General features: G+C 39.5%; 2 protein-coding genes across 3 annotated transcripts; both read right to left on the bottom strand.

Annotated features, from left to right (window-relative positions):
* Window positions 1-275: 275 nt before the first annotated feature.
* On the bottom strand, window positions 276-5195 carry homeza (homeobox and leucine zipper encoding a). 2 transcript variants are annotated; one of them, XM_014967824.2, is made up of 3 exons: window positions 4740-5193; window positions 3968-4060; window positions 276-3596 (listed from the first exon to the last, which is right to left on the bottom strand). In XM_014967824.2, exon 3 carries the CDS (start codon window positions 3594-3596, stop codon window positions 1620-1622), a length of 1977 nt encoding a protein of 658 aa, XP_014823310.1. In that variant the 5' UTR covers window positions 3968-4060; window positions 4740-5193; the 3' UTR covers window positions 276-1619. The 2 variants fall into 2 exon arrangements, with proteins under 2 accessions (XP_014823310.1, XP_014823311.1); XM_014967825.2 differs by lacking the exon at window positions 3968-4060 and having other exon boundaries at window positions 4740-5195.
* Window positions 5196-5991: 796 nt separating this feature from the next.
* Window positions 5992-12152, bottom strand: dhrs1 (dehydrogenase/reductase (SDR family) member 1). Its single transcript, XM_014967841.2, has 9 exons — window positions 11984-12152; window positions 9179-9328; window positions 8919-9062; window positions 8276-8355; window positions 8027-8159; window positions 7771-7914; window positions 7616-7685; window positions 7117-7197; window positions 5992-6974 (listed from the first exon to the last, which is right to left on the bottom strand). Exons 2-9 carry the CDS (start codon window positions 9320-9322, stop codon window positions 6838-6840), a joined length of 933 nt encoding a protein of 310 aa, XP_014823327.1. The 5' UTR covers window positions 9323-9328; window positions 11984-12152; the 3' UTR covers window positions 5992-6837.
* Window positions 12153-25443: the final 13291 nt, after the last annotated feature.

Here is a 25443-nt window from a genome sequence, read left to right as displayed (position 1 = left end):
CTCGCCACGCTTGCTTGGAATGCCTTTGATGTGCATGACGCCCGTTTACGTGAGCCTGAACAACAATAGCATCCTTAATCTTTGTAAAGGAAGGAGTATTCCCCAAAAGTTGAAACACCTTGCCGTATTGTTCACCTGGATTAAAACCTCCATGTAAACTTTGGCTTGATTTTTTTAATAGTCTACTTTCCTTTAACTGCACGTTGTAACCAATTATTATTAGTAAAAGTCATTTCCATAGGACAATTTCAGAACAAAATTTACACAGCAGGAAGTCGTCACAGGTGTCTGTATTCATAACACACACAAACAAATCTTTGTACACTTGATTATAATGGCAAAAACACTTAACTATTTTCCAGTGACACAATTGTGCAAATGAGATTTTCTCTTTTCAAACAGGAAAAAAAAAAAAAAAAAAAATAACCTTGAAGACTTTACATGTATAGATTTACATCAACAGCATGACAGTTGCATTAACTTTTCATGAGCGACAGGAGGAAAAACTTTAGTCATACGCGCCACTTTGTCAAGTTTCTGGCTGTTTGACCTTTGGACGAACATTTTCAAAGAGTTGAACTCCGTTTAAAGCCGACATCAATTTCTAAAGTCAACAAGAAGTACTTAAATATTGTCAACTGTACGTGAACTTATGACCCCGATTATATTGCTCTGTCACTTTGTGTGAAATGTTACCAGTCTTTGGATTTTGGTTCATTTTCGCTTCTATTTCAAAACCCACCTTCTGCCCACATTTTAAACTATAAAATTACACCCTATGCCTATTAAATGCTAACTAACTCATCATCTAGTAATATAGCAATTCTGCCATCTATGCAATGATGTAATTCCCGCAACCTGGATCAACCTTTACTGTTAGAAACATGCTGCAGAATGCAAATGACGAACAAGGCATTCAAATTGGTAAGTAAAACACCTCTATACAGAGTGACGAGCAATTTAGGAAATGTTCTGGAAATGCATTACACATATGAGATGTACCGTGCTGTTTTAAAACACGTTCTACAGCAGGGAGTAAAAATAATGACACTAATCAGGAGTATAAATTGTGAAATACTAGTATGTTATTAGCGTAGGGACAGCAGGTTGGAAAACCAAAGTGCAAGATGTTATAAGGAGCAAGTCCAGTGTGCTTTTCATGAATACAATATAACGGCTAGAAAGGAATGATCAGTCAATAGTTTGTCAGTGTAGCTGTTTTTTTTTCTGGATCTACAGCTAGTTACCTGATTATGTTATACTGCTACAAATAGAATACATTAGAAAAAAAACAACTGTAGTGATATCTAAACAAGAAGGAGGTCAAAAATATAGCAACCCAGTGTAGAGGTTACTGTTCTATTTACAGCAACAGAGCCAGTAGAAATATAATTCAGATCTAAATATATTAGGATAAACAGGAAATGCAGCATATCTATATAAAAAAAATACACAAACCACACTTTGGGCTTGTTCAGGGAAGACTGGATTTTACAAACCTGCCTTGATTAAAGCAACATGAACCACAGCAATAATCACATCTGTTGTGTTAAAGGTGTGTGTGTGTGATAAGGTGGGCAGATCAAGGTTTTTTTTTTTCTTTTTTTTTAGAAAAGGTCCTAAGCCACAACAATTTCTTCATCAGTTTCCCCAACCTCTTGAGCTGCAAACCAGTCTCGCACTTGCTGGTAGCTCATTCTTGATTTCTTGCATAGTAGGTCAAGGTCTTTTTCATTTAGTGTGCCTGTCGTAAGGTAATATGATACCAGTGGCTGGATATCGGGAGAATCTGTACTCGCTCTGCTTAGTTTTCGTTTGCGCCCTCCCCCGCCACGTGTTGAGGTTCCAGTGCCGTTCGACAGGCCGCTGCCACTTTGCTGGGCAGCAAGTTCTGCCAAGAACTGTTCGCGGACGCCCTTCACCCAGCGCAACTGGCCATTTTTGACGGCGTAGCGAGTGTCGCCAAACCACTGAATAACATCCGCCCTGGGTAAACCTGTGAGTTTGACGAGTTCGGTGTATTCCTCACTTGTGGGCCACTGGCACTTCAAAAAGTGCTGCTTTAACACATCCAACTGCTCCTTGGTCTTTCTGGGACGTCCTGCAGGAGTGAGTGCAGGGGACGTGGACGTGGAAGCGCCTGAGAAGCAAGAGGCTGTATGTGAGGGACTGGCTTTAGTTGAGTGCACCGACTTCTTTGATGCACGGATTCTGTGTGAGTATGTTTTGGTGGGGGAGGCGGTAGGCGGTGGAGTACGAGAGGGGGAAGAGCAAGGAGAAGACTTTAACTCTACAACTTCTGGCTCAATCTTGCAGGTCTTGGTCAACTGTAGTGGCTCTTCCGCAGTTTCTTGCTCCTCTTTGAAAGTATCTCCAGAAAGTTCTTCTACAACTTCATTCGCTTGTGGCTCTTGGAGCTTTTCCCCAAAAGCTTCTAGACTGTTTGACAGAAAAGTCTGAAAGAAATGTGAATTTCTGATCCCGTTATTCCGGCTTCCCTCATGACTTTTCACCCCGTTTACTTGACGAGATTTTTGGTTAGTAAGTGAAAGAGGCTGAGTTTGAGATTGTGGTTCATGTTTACTCCCAACAGAAGCCTGGTGAGAAAAGGTCTGGGCTGCTGCCAGGCTTCCACGACCCACTCTTAGCTGATAACGACTGTCACTGAACCATTTGCGAATGTCATTGCGGCTCAGACCCGTTTCTTCCTGCAAACGCTTGAGCTCAGGCTCTGCAGGCCAGTTCTCTCTTAGGAAGCTTTTGCGCAGGGCAGCGAGTTGAGCTTTTGACTTTTTGTAGCGCCCGTGTCGGTACTGTTGCGAAGAGGATTCTGAGAGGTCAGGGGAGACATCAGCTGTTGTGGTCGCTGGAGTGTCTGCTGGTGAGCGGTAGAAATATGAATCCTGAGGAGGTGGGAGACTGGACCTAAAACATGGAGGAGTAGATTTATGTGAATCTGGAGACTCACACTTTGCCATCTTTGTTTCAGGTACAAAACCAATGAGATCACACTCCTCCTCATCGCTGTCCTTTTCCCCGTCTAAGTTTTTGCTCTTGGTTTTTAAATTGGCTCCGTTTGTTTCAGTGGAGTCCTCACAAAGCTCAGGCACAGCCAACTTCCTCCTTGTCTCCTCTATCTCTTCAGAAGACCAGCTGATACCATATTTAATCCTCTGCACCATGAACCACACCTTAACTTTGTCCAGTGGCAACACACAGACCCGAGCCAGTGTGCTAACCTCTTTGGACGATGGGTATGGAAACAAGTTAAAGGCATTGACAAGTTCTGGGATTGAGTCAAGTTCTCGGGTCTGATCGGACTGGGTCCATACCAGTTTGAGCCCCTCTGAGACCAGAGGAAGGCACACTACAGAGTTATGATTGGTGGTGAAACTAGCCACGCCACTGGCACTGCTTTCTGCTGAGCTGGGGGAGTGCCGCAACTTCTTGGAAGAGCGTTTGGTCTCTGCCTTTTCTTCACGCTCTGGCTCCGTCATATCCACTTCAAAAGGCTCATCTAGGTCCACAAGTCGTCTGTCTCTGCCGTTGCGTTCGGTATATGACGCCATGTCGGCTATCAAAATATGTTCCGCCATCTAGAAGGGAAAAACAAACAATGATAAAGTTGTTTTTGTTGTTTTTTTTGTTCACCTCTTCTTACAAACTGTCACTTCACAGATAAGATCACCGTACAGAGAAGGACAATCTGTTCAAGAAAATAAACTTTCTGTTCTGATTTCATTCTCAAAGCTAATTAGTGGACAAATACACCCCTTTGCCTGTTCCCCTACTTATTCCAAACTCTCTACAAAACTAGTCGTATACTGTGTCAAGGCGCGCTCTCCCCTCCCCCCAAAGCGTGGTGAATGACTTTTGTTTTGCATGAGCTGAGGGGGATTGGTCCTAAAGGGGTGGGAGCACAGGGAATGAAAATCTACAAGGAATCCATCACTGTCTGCTTGCTCACCCTAGCTGGTCAGGCTTTTGTTTCACTTCCAAGTTTCTCAGTCCTGAGAGCTGAGAGAGGCCTCTTCACAGGAAAAGATATGGCAACAGAAACCTGCAGAAGGAGGAGGATTCGTCAGACTCATGTCTATGCCCTGGTTCATTCTGAAACTAATGCGATCCAAAGATTTAATTAATAAAAAAAGATGTATGCATGTACATTTTCTAATCCAGCAACAGGTGTTGTGCCATACTACAGTGGTTGTTAAGAAGATCTATGTAAATAAAGGTTTAAATATCTTTGCACCACTTTTGATTCAGCAAGTACATAAATCTGGTGACTAAAAGTTGATCCGAACTACTTCTCTTAACTTTTAATTTTATTCCAGGGGTTATTTATTCGGAACAAATAAGAGTATTGCGTATTTCGCTAGGCTGGGTTACGCCACGGCTGACCTTAAGTAGCTGGGAACTGGGCAGAAATGTTTTTGAGTGGGACAAACATTAGGTCACAAACCATCGTGTTAGTCATTGGTGACACACTTAAATCCCAGAGGGTGAGAACAAGGGTTCTCTCCTCAGTTTCGACACTTTTCCGTAATACATGAAGATAGTTTATTCAGGCTTTGTTTAATTGGGTTCGATAAAAAGCTGTGGAAGTTGACCACTATGCCAGCAACAATAGCGGTCCAGTCTGGCCCCCCTCTTTGTGGCGTACTAACTAAAACGCTTCACACTGCACAGGCGCACTTCGTCGTCAGACACGCTTCAGTGAAACATAAAAATAAACTTACCGAAATTGCCGAAATACCCCTTAATCCCCAGGGTCCGTTCTGGTGACACGTAAACCAGAAAAACTGAGCCTACTCCACACTACTAGAATATATATGACCGAAGTTGGAGGCACCGAGCGAGGAAACAATACCGTCCATCTATTTGGCTGACCCTTGTCTTATTTTTACCAAGCACCTCGACGGATTACGGTCGGGATTCAAAGATACGACGCAACCAAGTTTGTCCCCAGTCGTAGGAGTTCAATCGCTGGTTAATTCTCGGTCAGGGACACAAATATCCAACTCGGGAGATTAAAAGGCTGAATGTGAGTCGCCGTTTGTTCCTCCCCCTCGGTCGGTCCGTTGCTGCTTTTGTTCTTTAACTGTGAAGTGTTTCCCCCTGTCCGGCCAAACCAACGCGAGGCGGAGCTGAGGACCAGGAAGCCCGGAAGGCCCACATGACTCTCCCCCTCGCTGACGGCTGGGTGGGTGTGCCAGTCTGGGTGAGCAGGCCGTGGATTGGAGGGAGAACGGGCCAGTATAATAAATCCGCTACAGAGATCCAATACCAACTACCCCGCTGCAACCTATGGTGGCATCAGAGAGACGGGATGACGCTGAGAATCATCTTTTAAACTGAACGGTTCTTTTTGAGCCAGTTTTGTGTTGTATTGGGGAAGAAGTCTTCTGATGGTTGAATCCATCTTGAACAGTCCTATGACAAGTATTTGCCCTCTTTACAGATTTCTTTATATTAACATTTTTGTTATATGATTAAGATTAAAAAAATATAAGACTGAGAAAACATTGGTGAACAATACAATTGGTTTACTTAAGATTATTTTATCTATTAAAGGGAAAAAAAACTGATCCTATGTGAAGTTATACTCTCCCCAAATTGTTAAATCATGATTTCACTAATTTCCCACAACAGTCCTATACTTTTTTTACAATTCATATAACACATTGTAACACTTTATTTTACTACAAAGAAAAACAGATTAAACACCTACACAGATATATTAAGAAATATCTGCCTACAGGGAGAAATGTTTCAACAGACAATAGCAATCAAACGTCACTTAAATACTTAAATGTTTGATTGCCAAACAGTAATTAATGCAGTCTCCCATTCTGCATATGTTATATATCTTGAACTAGCTGCTTTACGTAGTAGTAAAAAAAAAAAAAAATCTGGCCTACACTTTATGAACTCTACATTTCTTTTTCCAGAAATGAGTGGGACAAATAAACAGCAAGAGATTTTAAAAAATTCTTTGTTGAATTGTATTTTAGTTGGAAAAATACATTAGCTGTTTAGACAAGTAGAAAACAAGCTGAAATTTCAGAATGCCAACTGGTTTCTTATTGTAGTCCTATTTTTAACCTGTAAGACATAACGAACAAGAGATGACACTCCTTCACCGATAAGGGGCGACGCTGTTCATTCTGGCTTATCTACAGCCGTACATCCACCTCAATGTCCCCTCAGGGAAAAATAAGGCTCATTACACAAATGAAGATCCTGCCAAAAAAAAAAAAAACACATCAAGCACAAACAATGTGTCTGCACATCAAAAAAAAAAAAAAAAAAAAGAACAGTAAAGGCAGAAATTAAGTATGAGAGCAGGCTAAACATGACACTAAAACTCTACATTCAATGTAAAATCACACTTCTTTTCAGCTGATTGGGTTAAACTTCACATTTTTATCTTTCAAACATCTTCAGGCAGAAGGAGCTCATGTCTGACACCCCAGAGAAACACCAGTTCCTGTTTTTCTTTCTTCCACAATAGTAATGAAATACATTCAGTGGTTAGTTCAAAAGGACTTCTTTAAACTGCACAGTTAGTGCTGTTACAATCACATTGGGAGGGTTCACCTTTGGCTGACATCAGTGCTAACGTTAAGCTTACTTCATGTGGACCTTTTCATTGATACAATTTTAGCACATCTTCAACATTAAATAATATCCTTATTTGCGATCTGACTGAGTCAAGACTATGTCTTTCCCCCCCAAAAAAAAAGAAAAAAAGGAACATTTTTGTCATTCATGGAGTTGCTTAGCACAGATATTAAAACTACAGTATGGCGTTGTGGAGAGTGATGAGGGAACCCATCAGAAGCGTCCGTTAGCCAGCGTGAGCACAAAGCGAGGCAGGCGAAGAAACGAGGGGATGACTGCTGAAAGCCAGGAGAGGTACGGGACCTGGGTCAGGAGGAATTTTAGGGACGTAAAATCTGTTACATCCCGCCCTGAAGGAAAAAAAAAAAAAGACGACATATTTTTCTTTGAACTATTGCAGACTACTCTGTTGACTAACAGGATGAAATGAGTATCATGACCACTAGGCAGGTGGTTATTGTTGTATGATTGTATGACTGTTAGTAGTATTACCATCAACATCTTTAATGCCATATCGTCTGGCCAGGTCACACGTCATGAGCACCTTCCCAGTCAGGGACATCAGATTTTTATCTAGCAGACAAAAACAAAAGTAGCTTTAAAACAATCCATCTGTGTAAGATGTTAATTTACGCTGGCTTAAGTGTGCACCTCTGTTAAAATTCCAGATTTTGAGACTTAAAAATTTGATTATGACCAATCATTTTCTTCCACCTTCAATGTAACATGTCCTGTACAATTCAACGTGACAAAACAAAATCTGGGGGAACATGAAACAAGGGGAGTAACATGGTAACATAAGTATAAATACTTTGTTAAAACACTTTCTGATTTAATTGCCTCATTCAGTCTTTTTGATAGGAGACAATCAGCATCACACACCCTGACATGGTGATATTTGCACTCTCTATCATGCAAAATTCTCAATCACATTTACCGATTAAGAAAAAGTTGCTTCTATACATTTTTGAGATCTTTAATGATAACTCACCATTAGCCAGGCTGACGATGCACTTCCCACTTAATTCTGTAGTTTCCCCATTGGCGAACACATCTTTATACTGAGGAAAATCAAAGTCAACAGTTAAGACAGAATTAGAAATTGACCATTTATGCAAATAGACTCGCTATCCAATGGTAGCCTACCTTGGGATTCAAACCCTGCGGTGCATCTTTCTGTATTATCAGCTGCGATACAAGCTCTGTTTGTACCGGTCCTGGCCACAGACTGATGGAGGTCACTCCTCTGCTTTTCAGCTCAACCGCCATGTCAGCTGCCAGCCTGTCACACTGGAAAAACACAAAACAAAAACAGGTTTTCATGACAGTAATGAGATATAAGACAAACTGTGCATTTTGATATCAGACTGAATGGCAAATTGAATCAAGTGGAAGAACTTACAGCAGCTTTACCAACCCCATACGCTACGTTGAAGAGGTAATGCAATCCGCCCATAGATGAAACGGTCACTATAAATCCATGGCCTTGGGCCACCATCAATCGAGATCCATAAACTGAGAAAAAGTAGTGCCCCCTAAAAAAACACAACAAAAATAACAATAACAACTGAAGTTATAGCTGATCAGAAGGAAATGTGCAAGATGAGACTGTGGGACAATATGATTTAGAGTGTCTGACAGATAACAGTACCTCAGGCCTGTGTTGTTGATAGAATCCCAAATAGACGGATCGGTTTCCCAGAACTTCTTACCCATGTTGTCAAAAATATCCTGGAATGACAATTTAAAGTCAACACACTATGTTCAAATCTTTACTTCCTTTCATTCATTTACTTTTTGTTTTTCCTAAAAAAAATGCCAACCAAAATCACTTTTACTATTTTAAATCTGTATTTAACATGGAAGCTTTGAGCGGACGTTTCCCACATATACTTTTTCCAGATGGTTTTCTCAAGATCACAAGTGAATTTGCCAACAGTTTTATCGAGATAACGAGTTATTCCAATGGTTTTCTCAAGATCACAAGTTCGTTTCTTGATGGTTTTCTCGTGATCATGGTGTGTATGTTAAGCTTGATTCCATCCTTCACTTATTCACAGCATTATTCAAGACATGACACTTGTATACTCTCGCTGTTGCGGCATGCATTTGAAGGACAGAATCAGGTTTAACACACACCCATCATCTGGAGATCTTAAACAAAAATATTGGAAAATTAACTCGTTATCTCGACAAAGCCATCAGGTGAAATTATATGTCGAATACATCCTCCACATATGACTTCTGTAATTTAATACCAAGAACTGTTTCATGAGTGTTTTATTGATACAAACCTGAACTCCAGCGTAGGCATTGTTCACCAAGATGTCCAGTCTGCCATCCTGCTCTTGTTTGATCCTTTCAAAAAGTGCCTTGATGTCTTCCGCTTTTGTGGAATCACAGATCACTGGAACGCCCTTCCCACCTCTCTCAGTCACCTACATTATAATTAAGGGCGTCAGAAAAATACAACGTACCGACAAGTATTGTGCAAAAAGCTTGGCTTGCAAAGTACTCTGATTTCATTTAAGAAAAAGAAAGGTTTAAAGTTCACCTCAGCAGCAGTTTGTTTGAGGGTTTTCTCTTGCCGTCCTGTGATGTAGACAGTAGCTCCGGCCTCAGACAGCTGGAGCGCTATTCCTCTGCCGATGCCCCTGGAGGCACCAGTAACTACACACACCCAGCCGGAGAGGGACATCTTGGCCTGCAGGAGGTAAATTTGCAACATAAGCCAATGGTTCTCCAACCTTTTCTGACAAGTACCACATTTGTACATTTGTCATTTTGATTACTTAGTGCCAAACTCTTTGTGATGATGTTTTGTTGGTACATCATCATTGTACCAACCATGAGTCAGTTTGTACACCCCACTCAAATGTACGTCATTCTAGCTGCTTTGATAATTGACAATTTCAAGTAATTTTCTGTAATTCAATAGGCTACTGTAGAGGAATGTGGTTATCCGATCCAAAAGCCACTTGGAGGTTGTGTAGAGTTGCGTTGGTTTCATCAGTCATAGTTTGTAAGAGTTAATTGACTTAAGTTCATCATTTTAGTTTATCAGAACTAAAATGAATGGAAATAGGGTGATGGATGAAATAGTGTACGGTAAAGTCTTGAGCTTTTTTTGAATAGCAGATAGGGTAATGGGAGTACGACCAGATAAAACAGTCACTTGTTAAATCGGTGTATTAATTGGCGAAGGTGTTAGCATGGAGTTAGCTCATCAATTATCAAAGTTCTGGTGTTCCTGGGTAAATCCAGGGTACATATAGATGCATTTCTATCAATTACTGCAAACTGATTTCAAGTCACAAAGTGATATAGATTCACTTGACACAGAGAGTGATATGTTTTATGTACTTATTTTTGTTCATTTTAATGTTTCCAGATTGTGGAAATCCAGCATTTAATTTCTTACAAAATTAGAATACAACATACAACCAATACTGAAATCTCAGATTACTGAAAGGTAAGTTTACGTATGTCATCAATGCTGGGTCTGGTGTCGCTCATGTTCCTCTTGACAATTACCCCTAGATACTATACGGGTTTAGATCAGGGCAGCTTGCTAGCCACATCAAAACACAGGGTGACCATTAAAGTGGGCAGTGGAATATTGGCAAGTTCTGCTGGACAATAAAATCAACATCTCAATGAAACTTGTCAGTAAAAGGGAGCATAAAAAGTTATAGGATTTCCAGATAGATAGACTTGATAAAACACAGTGGAATGACAGCAGTAGATGACATGGCTTCTCTAATCATCACTGACTATAGAAATTTCACACCGGACCCCAAGCAGCTTGGATTCTGTGCCTCTCCACTCATCCTCCAGACTCTCCTTGATTTCCAAATAAAATGCAAAGTTTACCTTCATATGATACGAAACGAGAACTTTGGACCTCTGGACAACATCCCAGTTGTCCAGAGGTCATCTAGGCTGTTTCTCCTTAGCCGTCCAGGTATGGCACTTTTCCTTTCACTCAACTTTCCTCTAATATGCTCCATGAACAGCCAGCTAATCTTTGATCATTCGTGGCGTACACTTACTGATTGCTGGATGACATTCGTGTCAGCAGTTTTCCTCACGGATGTGTAAGAATTAGGACAGCCATAACAAGTCATTTCTGTCTTAAAAATCTCCTTTTAAATAGAACTTAAGATTAACATTTTCAATGGAATGAACTTCAGTTTTTGATAGCTGCAAGCCACAATTATAAAAAAATAAACCAGAAAAAACCTTGTGGGATGTATCACCGAGTGTATTGAATACATACATGACGTGAATTCAATTTCTAAAGTAAATTAACTTTTCAAATTTATTGTAATCCCAACCACAATTGTTCCTGGTTCACCATCATCCATTTCAGTTCCTTCTTGAATTTCTCAAAATATGCTGCACTCCACTTATCTGTAGAGTAGTTTTTGATGATGATGATGATCAATTTATTTCAGACATTTCACCAAGAGAAAACCACACATAATAAAAAGTAGTATTTGCATATTTTCTCAGTGTAAATGCAATACCCTATTACCAACCACATATAAACTAATACATGCAAATAAACCTGTTTGCGCATACAGCTTATCCTAGCTTACAATGATACATTAGCTTCACATTTACCTTGTAAATAGTTTAGATATCATGTTTATAGAACCACTGATAAAAACGTTAAAATAAATTAGATGAGATTAATGTCCTGTGGGTTATGAGGGAGGAGTGGAGGCAGCCACGGTTACATAAGTGCCACGCTGCTCTGTTGCTTCTTGCTGTCCAAAGTTCACTAGAAGTCAAACCGCATTCTGTCTTAAAAAAACACTTTAGGTCCAGTAATGATTAGTCAGCAGCAACCAGCCAACATGCCTATATTATAGTAACGAAATATGTAAGCAATCAGTGGAAGAGTTTTGGGTGAAAATTAGCACTATTTAATAAACTTTATGGTGAGGATTTCTTATGGTTTAATTGTTGATCAACTACATGAATTTTATTTATTTATTTTTTTAACTTTAGGTTACTATTTTTTCCCTTTAGTAAAATCCACAGTCGCTTTTCAGTTTTCATTGTGATACTAATTTATTTTCATCCTTATCAAGTCCTGCTGAACATAAACAGTGATTACAAGCGAATGTTATTCTCAAAAAGAATACGTAACATATTAGTTGTAGACAGGCGCTTTGGGCAGCACACTAAAATTTAACATACATAATGGACATTTTTTTAGCGCTCATTCGCAATATTGACAAAGTGAATAATATATATAGCCTAGTACAGTGTACGCCCAAAAAAATTACACTAACTCTATAAAAATAAAGCAGATAAGCTGTTGTTTTACCGACAAAAAAATAAAGCTTACGTTGTATTAGTGAGCGGCGGATCTGGTTTGTCTAGTCCCTGATGTTTGTTGCAGTCTTTTCCAAGGAAGAACGAGAGCAACTGGCAGTGCTGATTTTCGGTGGACTGTCGATGCTGGTTTGGTGACATCACAAGTTTATCACCAGATCCATGTTACACGGATATCCAAAAAAAAAAAAAAAAATACACTGCTTCTGTAAATATCGCGAGAAAAGGGTTTTGAAAGCATCGCGAGAGCATTTTAAAGAAGCTCAAAAGCACATTTACTTCATGTGTGGTTTGTTTTTATTCATTTTTATTATAATTTTGTACCTGTGGTGTTAGCTAACCATGGAACACGACAGGTTACAGTTAACTTTCAAAAAAAGTTAATTATTTTGAATGTCAAGAGTGAATATAACTTTCGAAACACCAGAAGATGGCGCTGTTTATTAAACAACCAGAAAATCCTAGAACCCGATAGGATTATAGAACTTGTTTTTGTTACTCAGTGATTCTTGAGAATAGGGACAAAATGGGTTTTAATTTTCCCATTTTTTTTTTTTTTTTTTTTTTTTTTATTATTTCTCAACCTTATGTATGCAAATATGACAAATAATGTTTAGAAAACATGAAGATGCTAAGGTACAGGCTCCCAGTTGCGAATTTTTTTTTTTTTTTTTTTTTTTAAATTACATTTTTAATCGACCTGACCCAGAACTTTGTCATCACCATCTGACAAAAATAAATCTAAAATGATTTTTAAAATACCTTAGTGATATTTTTACTCAATTTACAGACAAATGCTTCTCAAGAAATAAAATAAATATTATTTAAAACAAAAAACAAGAAAAAGTCCATCTGATGGAGTTGACACAGAACTGAAGGTGGTGACAAACTAGTGAGTAAAATGAAAAACTTGGTACATGTGAAGTAATGCAATTCATGGGAGATAATCCAATATCATTCCTTAAAAACTTGCGTTGTGCTTTAAACTTCTGTGGTATTATGGCCGGAAGAGGATGTCCACGAGGAGGATTTCACGCTCAGGCGCGGGGACCCCCCGCAGGAGCCGGCGCGCGCGGGAGCCGGAAGGCCGGAACAGAGCCCGACGGAGCAGGGCACAACCCCCGACCCCAAGAGCCGGAAAGACCAGACGAGCCGCCCCCGGAAGCCGCCCAAGACACCGGGGAATCCGACCGCCGCCGCCACGACAGCGAGAGGGGAGGACAAGACCAGAACCGCGGCCGCAGCACATCCCGAGAGAGGGCCGACCCAGAGGAAGAGGGGGAAGAAGGAGAGGAGGAAGAGGAGTTTTATGATGGAGACCAGGATCCTGGGGAGGAGTTCACCGAGGCAGAGTCGGAAGAAGGGTATGAGCTGCGACGGCGATGGGGACCTGCTGACAACCCAGAGATATTTGCTGCATTGGTGCAAGGGGGAGGAGTAAAAGGCTGCATGTTTCCCAATCTAGATATTGCCCCATTCACGGAAGCAGTCATGAGAGAGAACGGGTTCATCATAGACCACCTGGCCACTATCGGTGTTATCTGCGCTTTACGTGCAGAAAGAGACCAGCCTGCGATGGTTCGGCAGCAAATTATTGCTGAGGCCATCGCTCCAAATTTACCGATACGCCAATTCCTACCTCAAGCAGAGGCCCGCGCAGAACTAGAACGAGTGCTGCGCGACACTCTCCGGCTGAGAGACGCGGGCTGGTTTGCCGATGGGGTCGCGAGATTGTCGGATCGGGAGTTAGCTGGCATCTACAACAAAGCCACCGGAGCATGGGACGATGCAGCCACACTCGGAGCAAAACTCAGCTTCATATACCGTTTGGTATCACATCCTGAATGCCGAGAACGACAACGTTGCCTTTATGGTATATTCATCCTTTTGATTTCCTTTGCCACCAGAGGGAACCTGAGCAATAGGAAGGCAGACAGGATTATGGGGGAGCTACGTCAACTCATGCCCACTGTTGTACAGATGTTCCAGCACTCGGATGTCGCGCTCACATATCAGAACTTCGGCCATCTGATACACGAAAATAATGCGCACTTGGTTATGGCCAGATGGCTCAAGGAAGTGCCACAAGCAGCCATCCGATTGCGAGTACTCCTGGCACAAGCAGCTGGGTCAGGCATAACCGCTTTGGACTTGGTCGCTCGTGCAGTGCACCTCCACCCCGGGTTTGAGTGGGTGGTCATTCGGAGACTGTATCCCGACCAATGGGAAAACGTAATGATGGCCTTCCGAGAGGTAGATGGCAGGATCTATTACGGCTTTCGCAACGACCTCGGTGCCGTGAAAGCGACTAGATTCCGTGCCATTACTTGGGTGTCGCATAAACTGCTGACTAAGCTGCACTGAAAGAAAAAAGCTGTTCAGTTTACTTAATTTTATTGTGTACATCCGTCCCACACAATGCAAATAAGTAGAACAGACATATTTTCCCTCTTTCCCTCAAATACTTAAAGCTTGTCAAATCAACATATTTTATTTACATTAGATTACTTGAAAATATTAAGTTGAAACTACAAACATTTTATCTCTTACCATAATGTAAATATATTATGTATTATCAATAACTTTTTTTATGTCTTAGCAACACTATTATAATGAGTAACACCAGCTTATTTTTCATTGCCAGTATTACTCAATGAAATTGTGTTGGGCGAACACAATTCTATCATGTTAATGGAACACATGTTACAGCTTTAAATCCTACTTAATTTTTTCAAGTTATCTATATACCTTTCTAATGTAAAAAATTAAATAAAAAAGAAAGATCTTTGACAAGAAAGACAAAGAGTGCAAGTGCTGCTGAACAATTGAACTTTATTTAAATGAACATTTCTAAATCACACCATTTTGTATTTAACATTTTTTACATTTAAGACACAGAACATTTTTAAATTGAGTCTTACCTGAAATACAATTTTTATGAACAAACATGTTATTTAAGATATGAAATGATATCAAGTTTTGATATATTAATATTTAAGATATAACATGGATAAGAAAATATAATAGTTAAGCTTTATAAAACATATTAAACATGGTATAGAAAAGTATTTCAGATTTTAACTATGTTTTTGAACATGTAACATGACATTAAAGCTGCAGTATGCAAGTAAGCAAATTGTTTTTTTTTTTACATGTTTGTCAACATTATAACAATGTCATGTCAGTGGAAGACAGCGCTGGATTTCTTCCACTGATTGTCTTGCTTTCCCTCGTAAAAGACGAGTGAAATTTTATACAACTGTTTTTAAAGAACTTAATTTTTATAAGTTACACACTGCAGGTTTAAAGGTTAATCTGGAACATATTTGTACAAGAGATATACAAGATTATGTAGAAAAGTAAGTCGGATTTCAATAACACTATTTGACAGGGTGCCCATATGGCTGACATGAGATAATATGTAAAATAATTTTTTTTAATAAAAGTTACATTTGGCAGCATACATGCTCAAAAAAGTTGAACATGTATGATGCTGATAATTTTCTAAATCATTTTATCTTTTATAGATATGTTAAAGGTCAACCTTTAAGCTGCTGTATGTTCCACTGAGAAAAAAGTTTTTTTTTGTTTAAACTATCACTATATTATTACATTACAAACAATAAAACATCAGACAGAAAATTGGTGAAAAAAACTGAGCCTTGTCTTATACAGACACAACATACTGATAGTCCTAACTAATATGTAAAAAGAAAGTTATAAAAGTTACGTACTGCAGCATTAATTTCATATTAATACATGTTCAAACAGTTTGTAGAAATCTGGCTAACACTTTATTTGACGGGGGTGCACAAGACTGACATGACACTGTCATGAACATAAAAGAGTCTTTATAAATGTCTATGAATGTTGTTATGAAGTGTCATTTGGTAAACAATGACACTTTTAATGCAAAGTTGCTCCAAAAGTTGCATTAAAAGTGCCAACTTTGCATTAAAGTGTCATTATTTACCAAATGACACTTCATAGCAGTCATAGACATTAGTAAAGACTCCTTCCTGTTCATGACAGATGCTATGCTAGGTTTATGATAGGTTTCTATCAACTTTATGGAACATGTACATGCTGCAAAATGTAACTTTTGTGACAATTCTTTTGTACATATTTGTTAAAATTATGTCAAGTCTGTATAACACAGCTTATTTTTTATATCATCAGTCTCATGTTTTACTGTTTACTATGCAATATCATAGTGACAGTTTAAACAAATATGTGAAAAACCTATTGCTTATAAATATCACATACTGCAACTTAATAGTTGACCTTGAACATATTTCTGCAGTTAGTTATTAAAAAATAATAAATTTGTGTCCTGCAATGAGGAATACAACAACAGAAAACACGAAAAGTGAACATTAGTTCATTAGTTCACTTTTTGTGAACTAATGGACTAAAATGTCCATTTACTCACTCATAGAGGCAGTTTTTAAGGAATAATGTCTTGTTGGACAGTTAACCTCCATCCAGTTCCATTGTTATCTTCTGTAACACCTCAAAAGTGTAGCAAAGGCCAGCAGGGTAGGCGAGGTTCAGCCCATATATCAGTCCAACAAGTATTACAACAGCTGTTGGCACACTATTCAAATTGGACACCACCCTGATGCCTTCATGGACGATCCTGATGTCTTCATGTGATGAAGTCTTTCAGATGAAAAACGCCGGTGGTGGTGGTTCCAATAGCCTCTTCAATGGTAGCTTCATACACACCCTATGTGAAGTGATGACAAGTTAATCTCTCTTTCTCTAGACCTAGATGCATCTATATATATAGATAGATAGACAGACATTTCTCTATAAGAGGTATCTCTAAAAGGTTGGACAGATCAATGTAAATTTCGATGAATATAGATATATCTCAAGTATATCTAAACGTAGAGATAGACATAGATGGATGTATCTATCCATGTAGAAAGAGATATACATATCTAGAGAAATCTAAATCTAGATAGAAATAATTATGTATGTACAGATATAAATCTTTCTTTATATTTAGAGATATTTATCTATCTCTAGTTGCGTAAATACACATATACATACATACCACATACTCCTGGATGAGCTTGGCTGGATCTTCTCCCATATACATGCAGACTTCCTTAATGACACTCCCATGCAGCATCAACATCTTCACACTGAAGGAAATTAATGGAATTAGAATCTTTTTTCAAGCCTTATGCTTGAAGTTTAACAATTTACTTTACACAACTATTTTTAAAGTGAAGACATACAGTAGAGGTTGAAGTGAAAACAAGCAGGTGTAAAAGTTAAAGGTGAGAACATTTAACACAAGGAAAATGTAATTTTCTGCATTAAAAAAGTTTATCCAAAAAGATTGATAGTTGTGTTGTGGCTACATCACTTACCTCCTCCATTTGTGCAACAACTTGTCCTAGCATTTGTCCAAGCTGTCCTCCTCTTCTTTTGAACATCTTCATCAGGTTGTCAAAATGGAGATCCAGCTGAGACAAGAACTTTGACTGAAGTGGTATGGTGGTAATTCTCTTAAACTCAAGAGTTTATCTGAAAAAAAGAGCACAAAGTAATGAGCTTCAAATGTTCAACACTTGTAAGAGCCCAACAATCACTGCTGCAGAAGTGAACAGTCAGGTAAATGTGCCTAGACATCTTAGATTAACATTACATAAAAAAAAAATAAAAAAAAAACTTGTATAACATTGTTTAAACAAACATACGTCACCATCAACACTTCTTAGTAGATATTTACAGAGGACACTTTACACAAGACTTGAGCATCTGGAAGACATTTGGATTCAAATAAGATTCTGAATTTATACTCCATACTGTGCTCCAGCCCAGCGCGCTGGAGCATTGAGCCTTGCCCTCCACATAGCGCCGCTGCCGCGGTAGAACCATTACATCAGCAAAACGAAACATGGAGATGGAGAGAATTATTAACGTAGCGCAGTGCACCACGGATAAGGAAAAATAAGGCAGAAAACAGTCGAAGTACTCAAAATCCCTCTTATTCGTATTTTTGTCGCTCAGTAAGCGACGCTAAATGCAGACCCGTTACCATAACGACAGACAATGGTTCTGTTAGTGTGCTTGGGAGAAAGTAACGAGGCAGTTTTGATAGCTCGATAAGCTAGTGAAAAGCCACTAGCTTGCAAAGTGTTCGTGTTGCTTTTTTCCTCATTGCTACTGAGTCAGTTACTTACAAATTTGATCAGTAACAACTGTTTTTTGTGAACTACTTTGATAAACGATGATGTACTGATCTGTACTAGAGCTAAGCCCCGGTGCTAATAACGGTAGCTAGCAAAGTGAAAACCAAAGAACATGCAGACGGTTTACAAATGACTTCTCATACAGAATGATATTTTTTGTGGAAACATTCCCAACTACAAAAAATAATATTTAGATCACTTACCTAATCGGTCCACCTCCAAAGACTTGTCTTGTGGTCTTGTGGCTGAATAGTCAGAAGAAACTGCGCGGCAATCGCGATATCTTTAAAATTATCTTGTTTGACTTCTTATTGGTTAAGATTCAAAAGCCCGCTCTTATTATTGTCCAATCATATTTAATCCTTGTCTTTGTTATATTGCATCATTTCCGGTAATGATGAAACATGATTACAATGGTTTTAGTAATCTAATTTAATCACGTTAAATCAACATATGAAAAATGTGTAGTTTCATTATTGTTGGTTATTAAGTAAATTGTTCTTTATTCAATTGTGTAAATACAAGAAAGATGACTGAATTGTGTAGTATTAACTTATTTTGTTTGTGCAAATTCAAAAACCCCTCAATTCTCATTTTTTCAGTGTGGGCGACCATGAGCTGTCTGGGTATAGAGGGATCACCCCGGACAAGCGGCGCGAAGGACTGATCGACAAGATGATTGATGCGTATCTGAATGCCCGAGACGATGACACCAATCTCCACAATGCAGCCTCTGAGGATGAGCGCAGCGCATTCGAACAGTGCCGATCAGCCGTTGCGAATCACCCCAGCATCGCTATAGAGGTGGCCTCATTAGAGGGACATCCTGGGCCCCGTGTTCCTCAATACGAGTGACGGGTTGACAAGGCGGGTCTCCTGTTGTTATATGTCAGTCTTAATTTGGATGTCTGCTGGTTGTACATAGTATTTCGGTTGTAAGTTATGTCAAAGTGGTCTTTCGGCTATGGATTTCCAGATTACACCTGTCGCATTTCCCCCCTACCAACGTGCCAAGCACCGCACACCCCAGTTCCGCAGCCAGAGCCTTGGGTCCAGAGCTGTTGCTTAGTTTTAGTGTACAGTGTGGTTTTGTTATTGTTTTAAAAAAAAAAAAAAAAAAAAAAGTAATGCAATTCATGTAAAATACATTAAAATGAATTAGTTGCACAATTAAGTGAGATTTGACAACAATTTCACTGAAAGAGTCAGAAAAACTCTGATGGAGTTGACATCTGACGGAGTTGACGAAATGCCAAACTACCTCAATTTACATGATGTTATTCTGAAGGAGGCCATATTGTAGCTAGTCAGGTCCATGAAATCTTTACAGTTTACCAAAATTAAGCTTTTATTTCTCAAAATTTCATCAAAGTTTTGTAAATTGTCAGTTATGGAGTTGACACATCATGGTTGTGACAAACAACTTAGGAATAAAACAGAAGAAAAAACTAAAGAATAACTTAAGCTAACCGGAGCTAACTAGCCCTCCTAGCAAAGGAAGAGAAAAGACAACGTCATGGGGTCCTCAGAAGTTCTGGTGCACCCCAATAATGCCTGATTTTGAGAGACAGCAGGCGCAAATCGTGACACCGCACCTACTACTGGCACTTCCGGTGGCAGGTGTGACACCTGCCACAAGTGCCACTGCGTTCGGGACTAGCTGCCAGTGCTGCCGCTGCGTTCGGCTGACTTCGGCTGACCTCGGCACCTCTTACTGGCACTTCCGCTGACACCTGCCACAAGTGCCACTGCTTTCGGGACTAGCTGCCAGAGTTGCCACTGCGTTCGGCTGACTTCGGCTGACCTCGGCACCTCTTACTGGCACTTCCGCTGACACCTGCCACAAGTGCCACTGCTTTCGGGACTAGCTGCCAGAGTTGCCACTGCGTTCGGCTGACTTCGGCTGACCTCGGCACCTCGTACTGGCACTTCCGCTGACACCTGCCACAAGTGCCACTGTTTTCGGGTCTAGCTGCCAGAGTTGCCACTGCGTTCGGCTGACTTCGGCTGACCTCGGCACCTCGTACTGGCACTTCATCTGACACCTGCCATTAGTGCCACTGTTTTCGGGTCTAGCTGTCAGTGTTGCCGCTGACTTCGGCTGACTTCGGCTGACTTCGGCACCTTCGAAGGGTTGCCACGACCTCATACTGGCACCTCCCACGCCTCACGGACCGCTCTCGCCTATTTTTGCTGACGAGATTTAGGGCGGCCATCTTGTAGCGTTCGACCGCTCCACTCAGCGTTATATGTTTACCAGGCACAATGACGTATTTGAACATTTAATCTTTCATAATACGCTGTTTTGTTACTGGAAACCTTATACATGCAGCCATATTTATAAACAGTTGTATTTTTAAAGTATTTTTAATTGTATTATACATACTTCAGCATATTTAAATATGCTTAGTGGGGAAAACAATAGAATAGGAATAGAATATTCTTTGGTGACAGCTTCTGTGTCAGATTTAATATGAATGAATTTATAATTAATGAAAATAATGGTGGATCTGTATTGCATTTCCTCTTAAGTATTCTGTTCCCTTAAAAAAGCAAATATGCCCTGGTCTATTTTTTATACAGTCTCAAATTTCAGTTTCCAATAAACAGCCTCAGTGAAAACATGTTGACAGTTGCCATAAGCTGTCACTTGTGCCACGGGCTTCTGGGTAAGGTGCCACTTGTGCCACCTTACCACTGGGTAAGGTGGCACAAGTAAGGTGGCCATGAGTGCCACAGGCTGCTAACCTCATTCTCTATCTGTTTCAGACAGAATGTAGCATATGAATAACTTTAGTTCAAACAAATAGAAATAAAATATATCTTAATTACAACATAATTCTCATACATATTTAAATATACAGCCGGTGTTCAGACTTAAACAGAGAAAGACAACTCCTGCACTGTCAGATGGGACCTCTTCTGCAACAGCTGATAATAGCTACCACTAGGTACCTACCACTACAACTGACACTCGGTTGCCATGGTATGTCAGTGCTGACAAGCTCCTGTCAATTCCGGATTATAATTATTTTCATACAATGACCTTAATATAATGCTATTGATTATTAAACCGGGTAAGTTCACTAATATTGACTTATTAGTTAATATTTGTGACAGTGGCAACATGAGATATTGACAATTCCAGAGTGACATTATGTTCAGCATGGTTCCATGACAGTGCACAGGATGTCATAAGTTATAGTGGCTGCCTGGTCTATTATCTAATAGACCAGGCAGCCACTATAACTTTCATTGTTTTTTGTTAAGATAATGCAATTTTTAAAAAAAGAAATATGTTATCATAATTTTCCAAAAATGCCTGTTAACCATTTTTAAATAGTTATTACTTGTTTTTATTTATTAAATTTAATCCCCACTATTTTTCATTATTTGTCAAGTTTATTACAGATTTGTGTGGCATAAATGAAGGTTGCTTCTCTGTGTTTGTTTCTGGTTCTGTTCATTGTCTTCAAAGTTTTCTTATTCAAAGATGAGAAAATGACTAAAATCTGAGCTACAAAATGCATTTCAACAGCATTTTCAAGGCAGCAGGAGGACTTTCACTTTCAAGTTAAACCACCTTCAAATTTTTTTTTTACACCAATATTGAATATTGATAAGTCAAAACACAAAGTATTTACACCTCAAAAAATTTGACAATGTGTGAATCCTAAGCAGCATTAAGAACAAGATTGTTACATATTTTTGGAAATAAAAATTACTTTGGGTTATACTTAAGATGAAAATGCTTTTTTCAAAGAAAATTGTGCTGCTTACATATTATTTTATTTGGCAGATATGTTTAAACATTTTTTCAAGTTTATGTCACAAAGTATATGCATAGTAATTGATTTGCCAATATTTATTAGCCATTGTATGTAAATACTTTAAACAGCAATTTGAAGTCTACTGTAAAATTCATGTTTAGTCAACGTGTGAATTTACTACATCAGGATCAAATAACTTATTATTCCTCCATGAGAAATTATGATCATTAAGCTTAAATTTATTTTTCAAACTTTATTAATTTCTACAATATACGTTATACAGAGTCTGATTATTATTACTATTATCCAGTTGCAACATTTGGCTTCCTGTTGCACTATGTCAGCCACTGTTCTGCGATATAAACATGGGCAAGGGTTGAATGTCATTTTGATTAAGTAAAAAGTCCTATTAACTATCAATGATGTGTGATTAACCAGATGTGTCCTTGAACATAGTGACAGGTTCCACTGTAATAGTGACACTTTATAGTATATTCAATTGGCCATCTTGCTTGAATTAAACTCAGTCAAAAATATTCAAAGTGTTAAATGGATAAATAACCAATTACCATTGAATTTTTTTTTTTATAAATACGCATTATAAAAACTGTCATTGCCATCCCCCAAAACATCGGCACCAGTTGTGACAGCTCTGAAACATCCTGGACACCTAACGGTAGCTCTAGTGGAAGCCAGACTCAGCTGTTACAAAGGTGCCGAAACCAATGGCATCCCTACCTGCTGTGTATTTGATTAATACAAAGACGAAAGGAGTCGTCTGGATTATTCAGATGAACTTTAGTGAATAAATAGGATGAACGAATCATACATGATATACAAAACGTGTAGGAATTCAGCTAACATAAGTATTTCTGCGAAAAAAAACTCTTATTAAATTCTGTCTTCTTCGTCTGTCTTTAAGTTCTTCTTCTACTAGTAATAAAGCATCATGGGATATGTAGTCCATTTGCCTAAGTCAGCGGCAACTCTGGCAGCTAGACCCGAAAACAGTGGCACTTGTGGCAGGTGTCAGCGGAAGTGCCAGTACGAGGTGCCGAGGTCAGCCGAAGTCAGCCGAACGCAGTGGCAACTCTGGCAGCTAGTCCCGAAAGCAGTGGCACTTGTGGCAGGTGTCAGCGGAAGTGCCAGTACGAGGTCAGCCGAAGTCAGCCGAACGCAGTGGCAACTCTGGCAGCTAGTCCCGAAAGCAGTGGCACTTGTGGCAGGTGTCAGCGGAAGTGCCAGTAAGAGGTGCCGAGGTCAGCCGAAGTCAGCCGAACGCAGCGGCAGCACTGGCAGCTAGTCCCGAACGCAGTGGCACTTGTGGCAGGTGTCACACCTGCCACCGGAAGTGCCAGTAGTAGGTGCGGTGTCACGATTTGCGCTCGGCCCTGCTGCTGATTTTTTTACATTCTTTTCATTTCTGACGGTGTTGACAAAAACTAAGGACAAATTTCAACGGACTTGGAAAATATCTAAAAATTATTTTTAATTCAATTTATCGATACTTTTATAATTATTTATATGACTACTTATACTTAATTGTCATAATATATAATTTTAGTATTTCTTTAATTGTTTTAAACTATAAGAATGTGTTGAGTTCTGCTCCTGGACAAGGGCTTTTACAGGCATCATCCACCGACTACAATGTTTAAAATAAAAAAATATTCAGCAAAAAAAAGAAAAATATACATTGTTGTGCTCACATGACCCAGGTTAGTTTAGTTAGATATTTGAAAAAAATATATTTTGTGTATATTTTATTCAAATTTCATGCTTTATCCATAGGACCTGTTTTGTCCCTATTCTCAAGAATCACTGTACTAATTTAGAAAAAAACAGTTTACTGGCTATATTTAATCGTATTATTATTATTATTATTATTATTATTATTATTATTATTATTATTATTATTATTGGGGCCTGCCATAAGCAATGCATAGGGAGAGCAGGTCAGTCACTGCCTCCATGCATTGCATGGCAGGCACCTATTAATCTACACCCAATAGAATGTCTCTTTATTGGGGCATGCCATAGCAATGCATAAGGAGAGCAGTGACTGACCTGCGAAGCAGGTCAGTCACTGCCTCCATGCATTGCATGGCAGGCACCTATTGTTCTACACCCAATAGAATGTCTGTTTATTATTATTCCATTTTTTTCTTCCGTTACCGTTAATGCGGCTCGAACCGCTGCGAGAAACCCCACAAAAGTGGTATCAAAACGTGTGTCTCAATCCCGGCATTGGAGCTATTATTTTTATTGGGGATCGGAGTTACGACGGCGACGTAAAAAGTGAAAAACGAGCGAAATTTCCAACTGCCGAAACGCAGAGTGTAACTGACACCAACTGCTGCTTTTTTAGAGTGAGAGAAAGAGTGGAATTTTGAACCCAAAATAATTTTGAAATCGCTCTCATGGGTGCAAAAATTGCTCTATCGGTATGAAAGTCGGTCATGACATTGATACGAATGCCTGCTCCGGTAAAATGTCTTCGAAATTTCTCTAGGACTGACGGTTTTCTGTCAAGGTGCTTCAGAGCAAAATCAAGTGACAGGGTACCTTCAGGCACTCCACCATTCATTTTCAGACTATTCTGTAAAATTTCTGAGCTCAGCGCACACCATTTTTCTCTCATCACTGCAATTACTGTGATTGAGCTACAGATATGAATCGTGGTACTAAATGAGACGACAAATAGCCCTCTCATATGCTTCAAACGGTTTTTGGATCGGGCTTACGGATCCCGAACGGGAAGCAGTTGTTCGGACTGCTTTTTTCATTAAAACTGACTGGGTGTCTCATAAAGTTAGATAAGTCTGACACACACAGGGCAGTTTCATCACTATAGCAACAGAATGCAGAGGAAGGCTGGCAGCTGGTTTGGACTACAAAGACTCTGTAGTTCTAAACATGGCGGAACACTTTAATACAGAGGGCAGAGCAGGAGGTCAGAACTACAACATGGCGGAACACTCAATTATTACAGAGGAGGGCTGAGCTGGCAGTTAGAACAACTTGCTGTTTTTGGCATTATACAGGTGGATTAACCAAACCACTGTTACACATTGGATTAGTGTGGTTATGGAAATTAAGTTTATTGAAAGTTTCAAAAAAAAACTCTGCAATGTCCACTCACGACGAATATTAAGCTTTTTTATGTTTTTTTGTCTCAGGATAGTGAACTGCCTTGCGCAGCAAGGCAGTTCATTAACATTAGCATTAATGTTAATTTAAATCCTTCCCCAGCTTTCTGTCTCACACACACAGCAGTTGGCTGAGGGCCAATCGCTATAGCAACAGAATCCAGAGAAAGGCTGCTGGTTTGGACTACAAACCAGCAGCCATAACTGCCATAACTGTAGTTCTATCTATGGCCAAGACTCAGTTAAAACAGAGGCCTGAGCAGCATGTCAGAACTACAACATGGCGGAACACTCAATTATTACAGAGGAGGAGTTGGCTGGTATTATAAACAACTTGTGCTTTGA

This window comes from Poecilia mexicana, unplaced genomic scaffold, assembly GCF_051168715.1.
Source record: "Poecilia mexicana isolate PSO_F unplaced genomic scaffold, ASM5116871v1 scaffold_17, whole genome shotgun sequence".
Classification (NCBI taxonomy): Eukaryota; Metazoa; Chordata; class Actinopteri; order Cyprinodontiformes; family Poeciliidae; genus Poecilia; species Poecilia mexicana.
Note: the sequence above shows the minus strand (reverse complement) of the source record. Positions and strands in the feature narration are given on the sequence as shown.

Bases quoted from the DNA above. Each gene is read 5' to 3' on its own strand.
- homeza (XM_014967825.2), bottom strand. From the start codon at position 3,596: ATGGCGGAACATATTTTGATAGCCGACATGGCGTCATATACCGAACGC.
- dhrs1 (XM_014967841.2), bottom strand. From the start codon at position 9,322: ATGTCCCTCTCCGGCTGGGTGTGTGTAGTTACTGGTGCCTCCAGGGGC. The intron at 7,686-7,770 runs GTAGGCTACCAT...GATTTTCCTCAG, and splicing joins CGCAGGGTTTGAATCCCAAG to TATAAAGATGTGTTCGCCAA. The intron at 7,198-7,615 runs GTGAGTTATCAT...TTTGTCTGCTAG, and splicing joins CATCGTCAGCCTGGCTAATG to ATAAAAATCTGATGTCCCTG.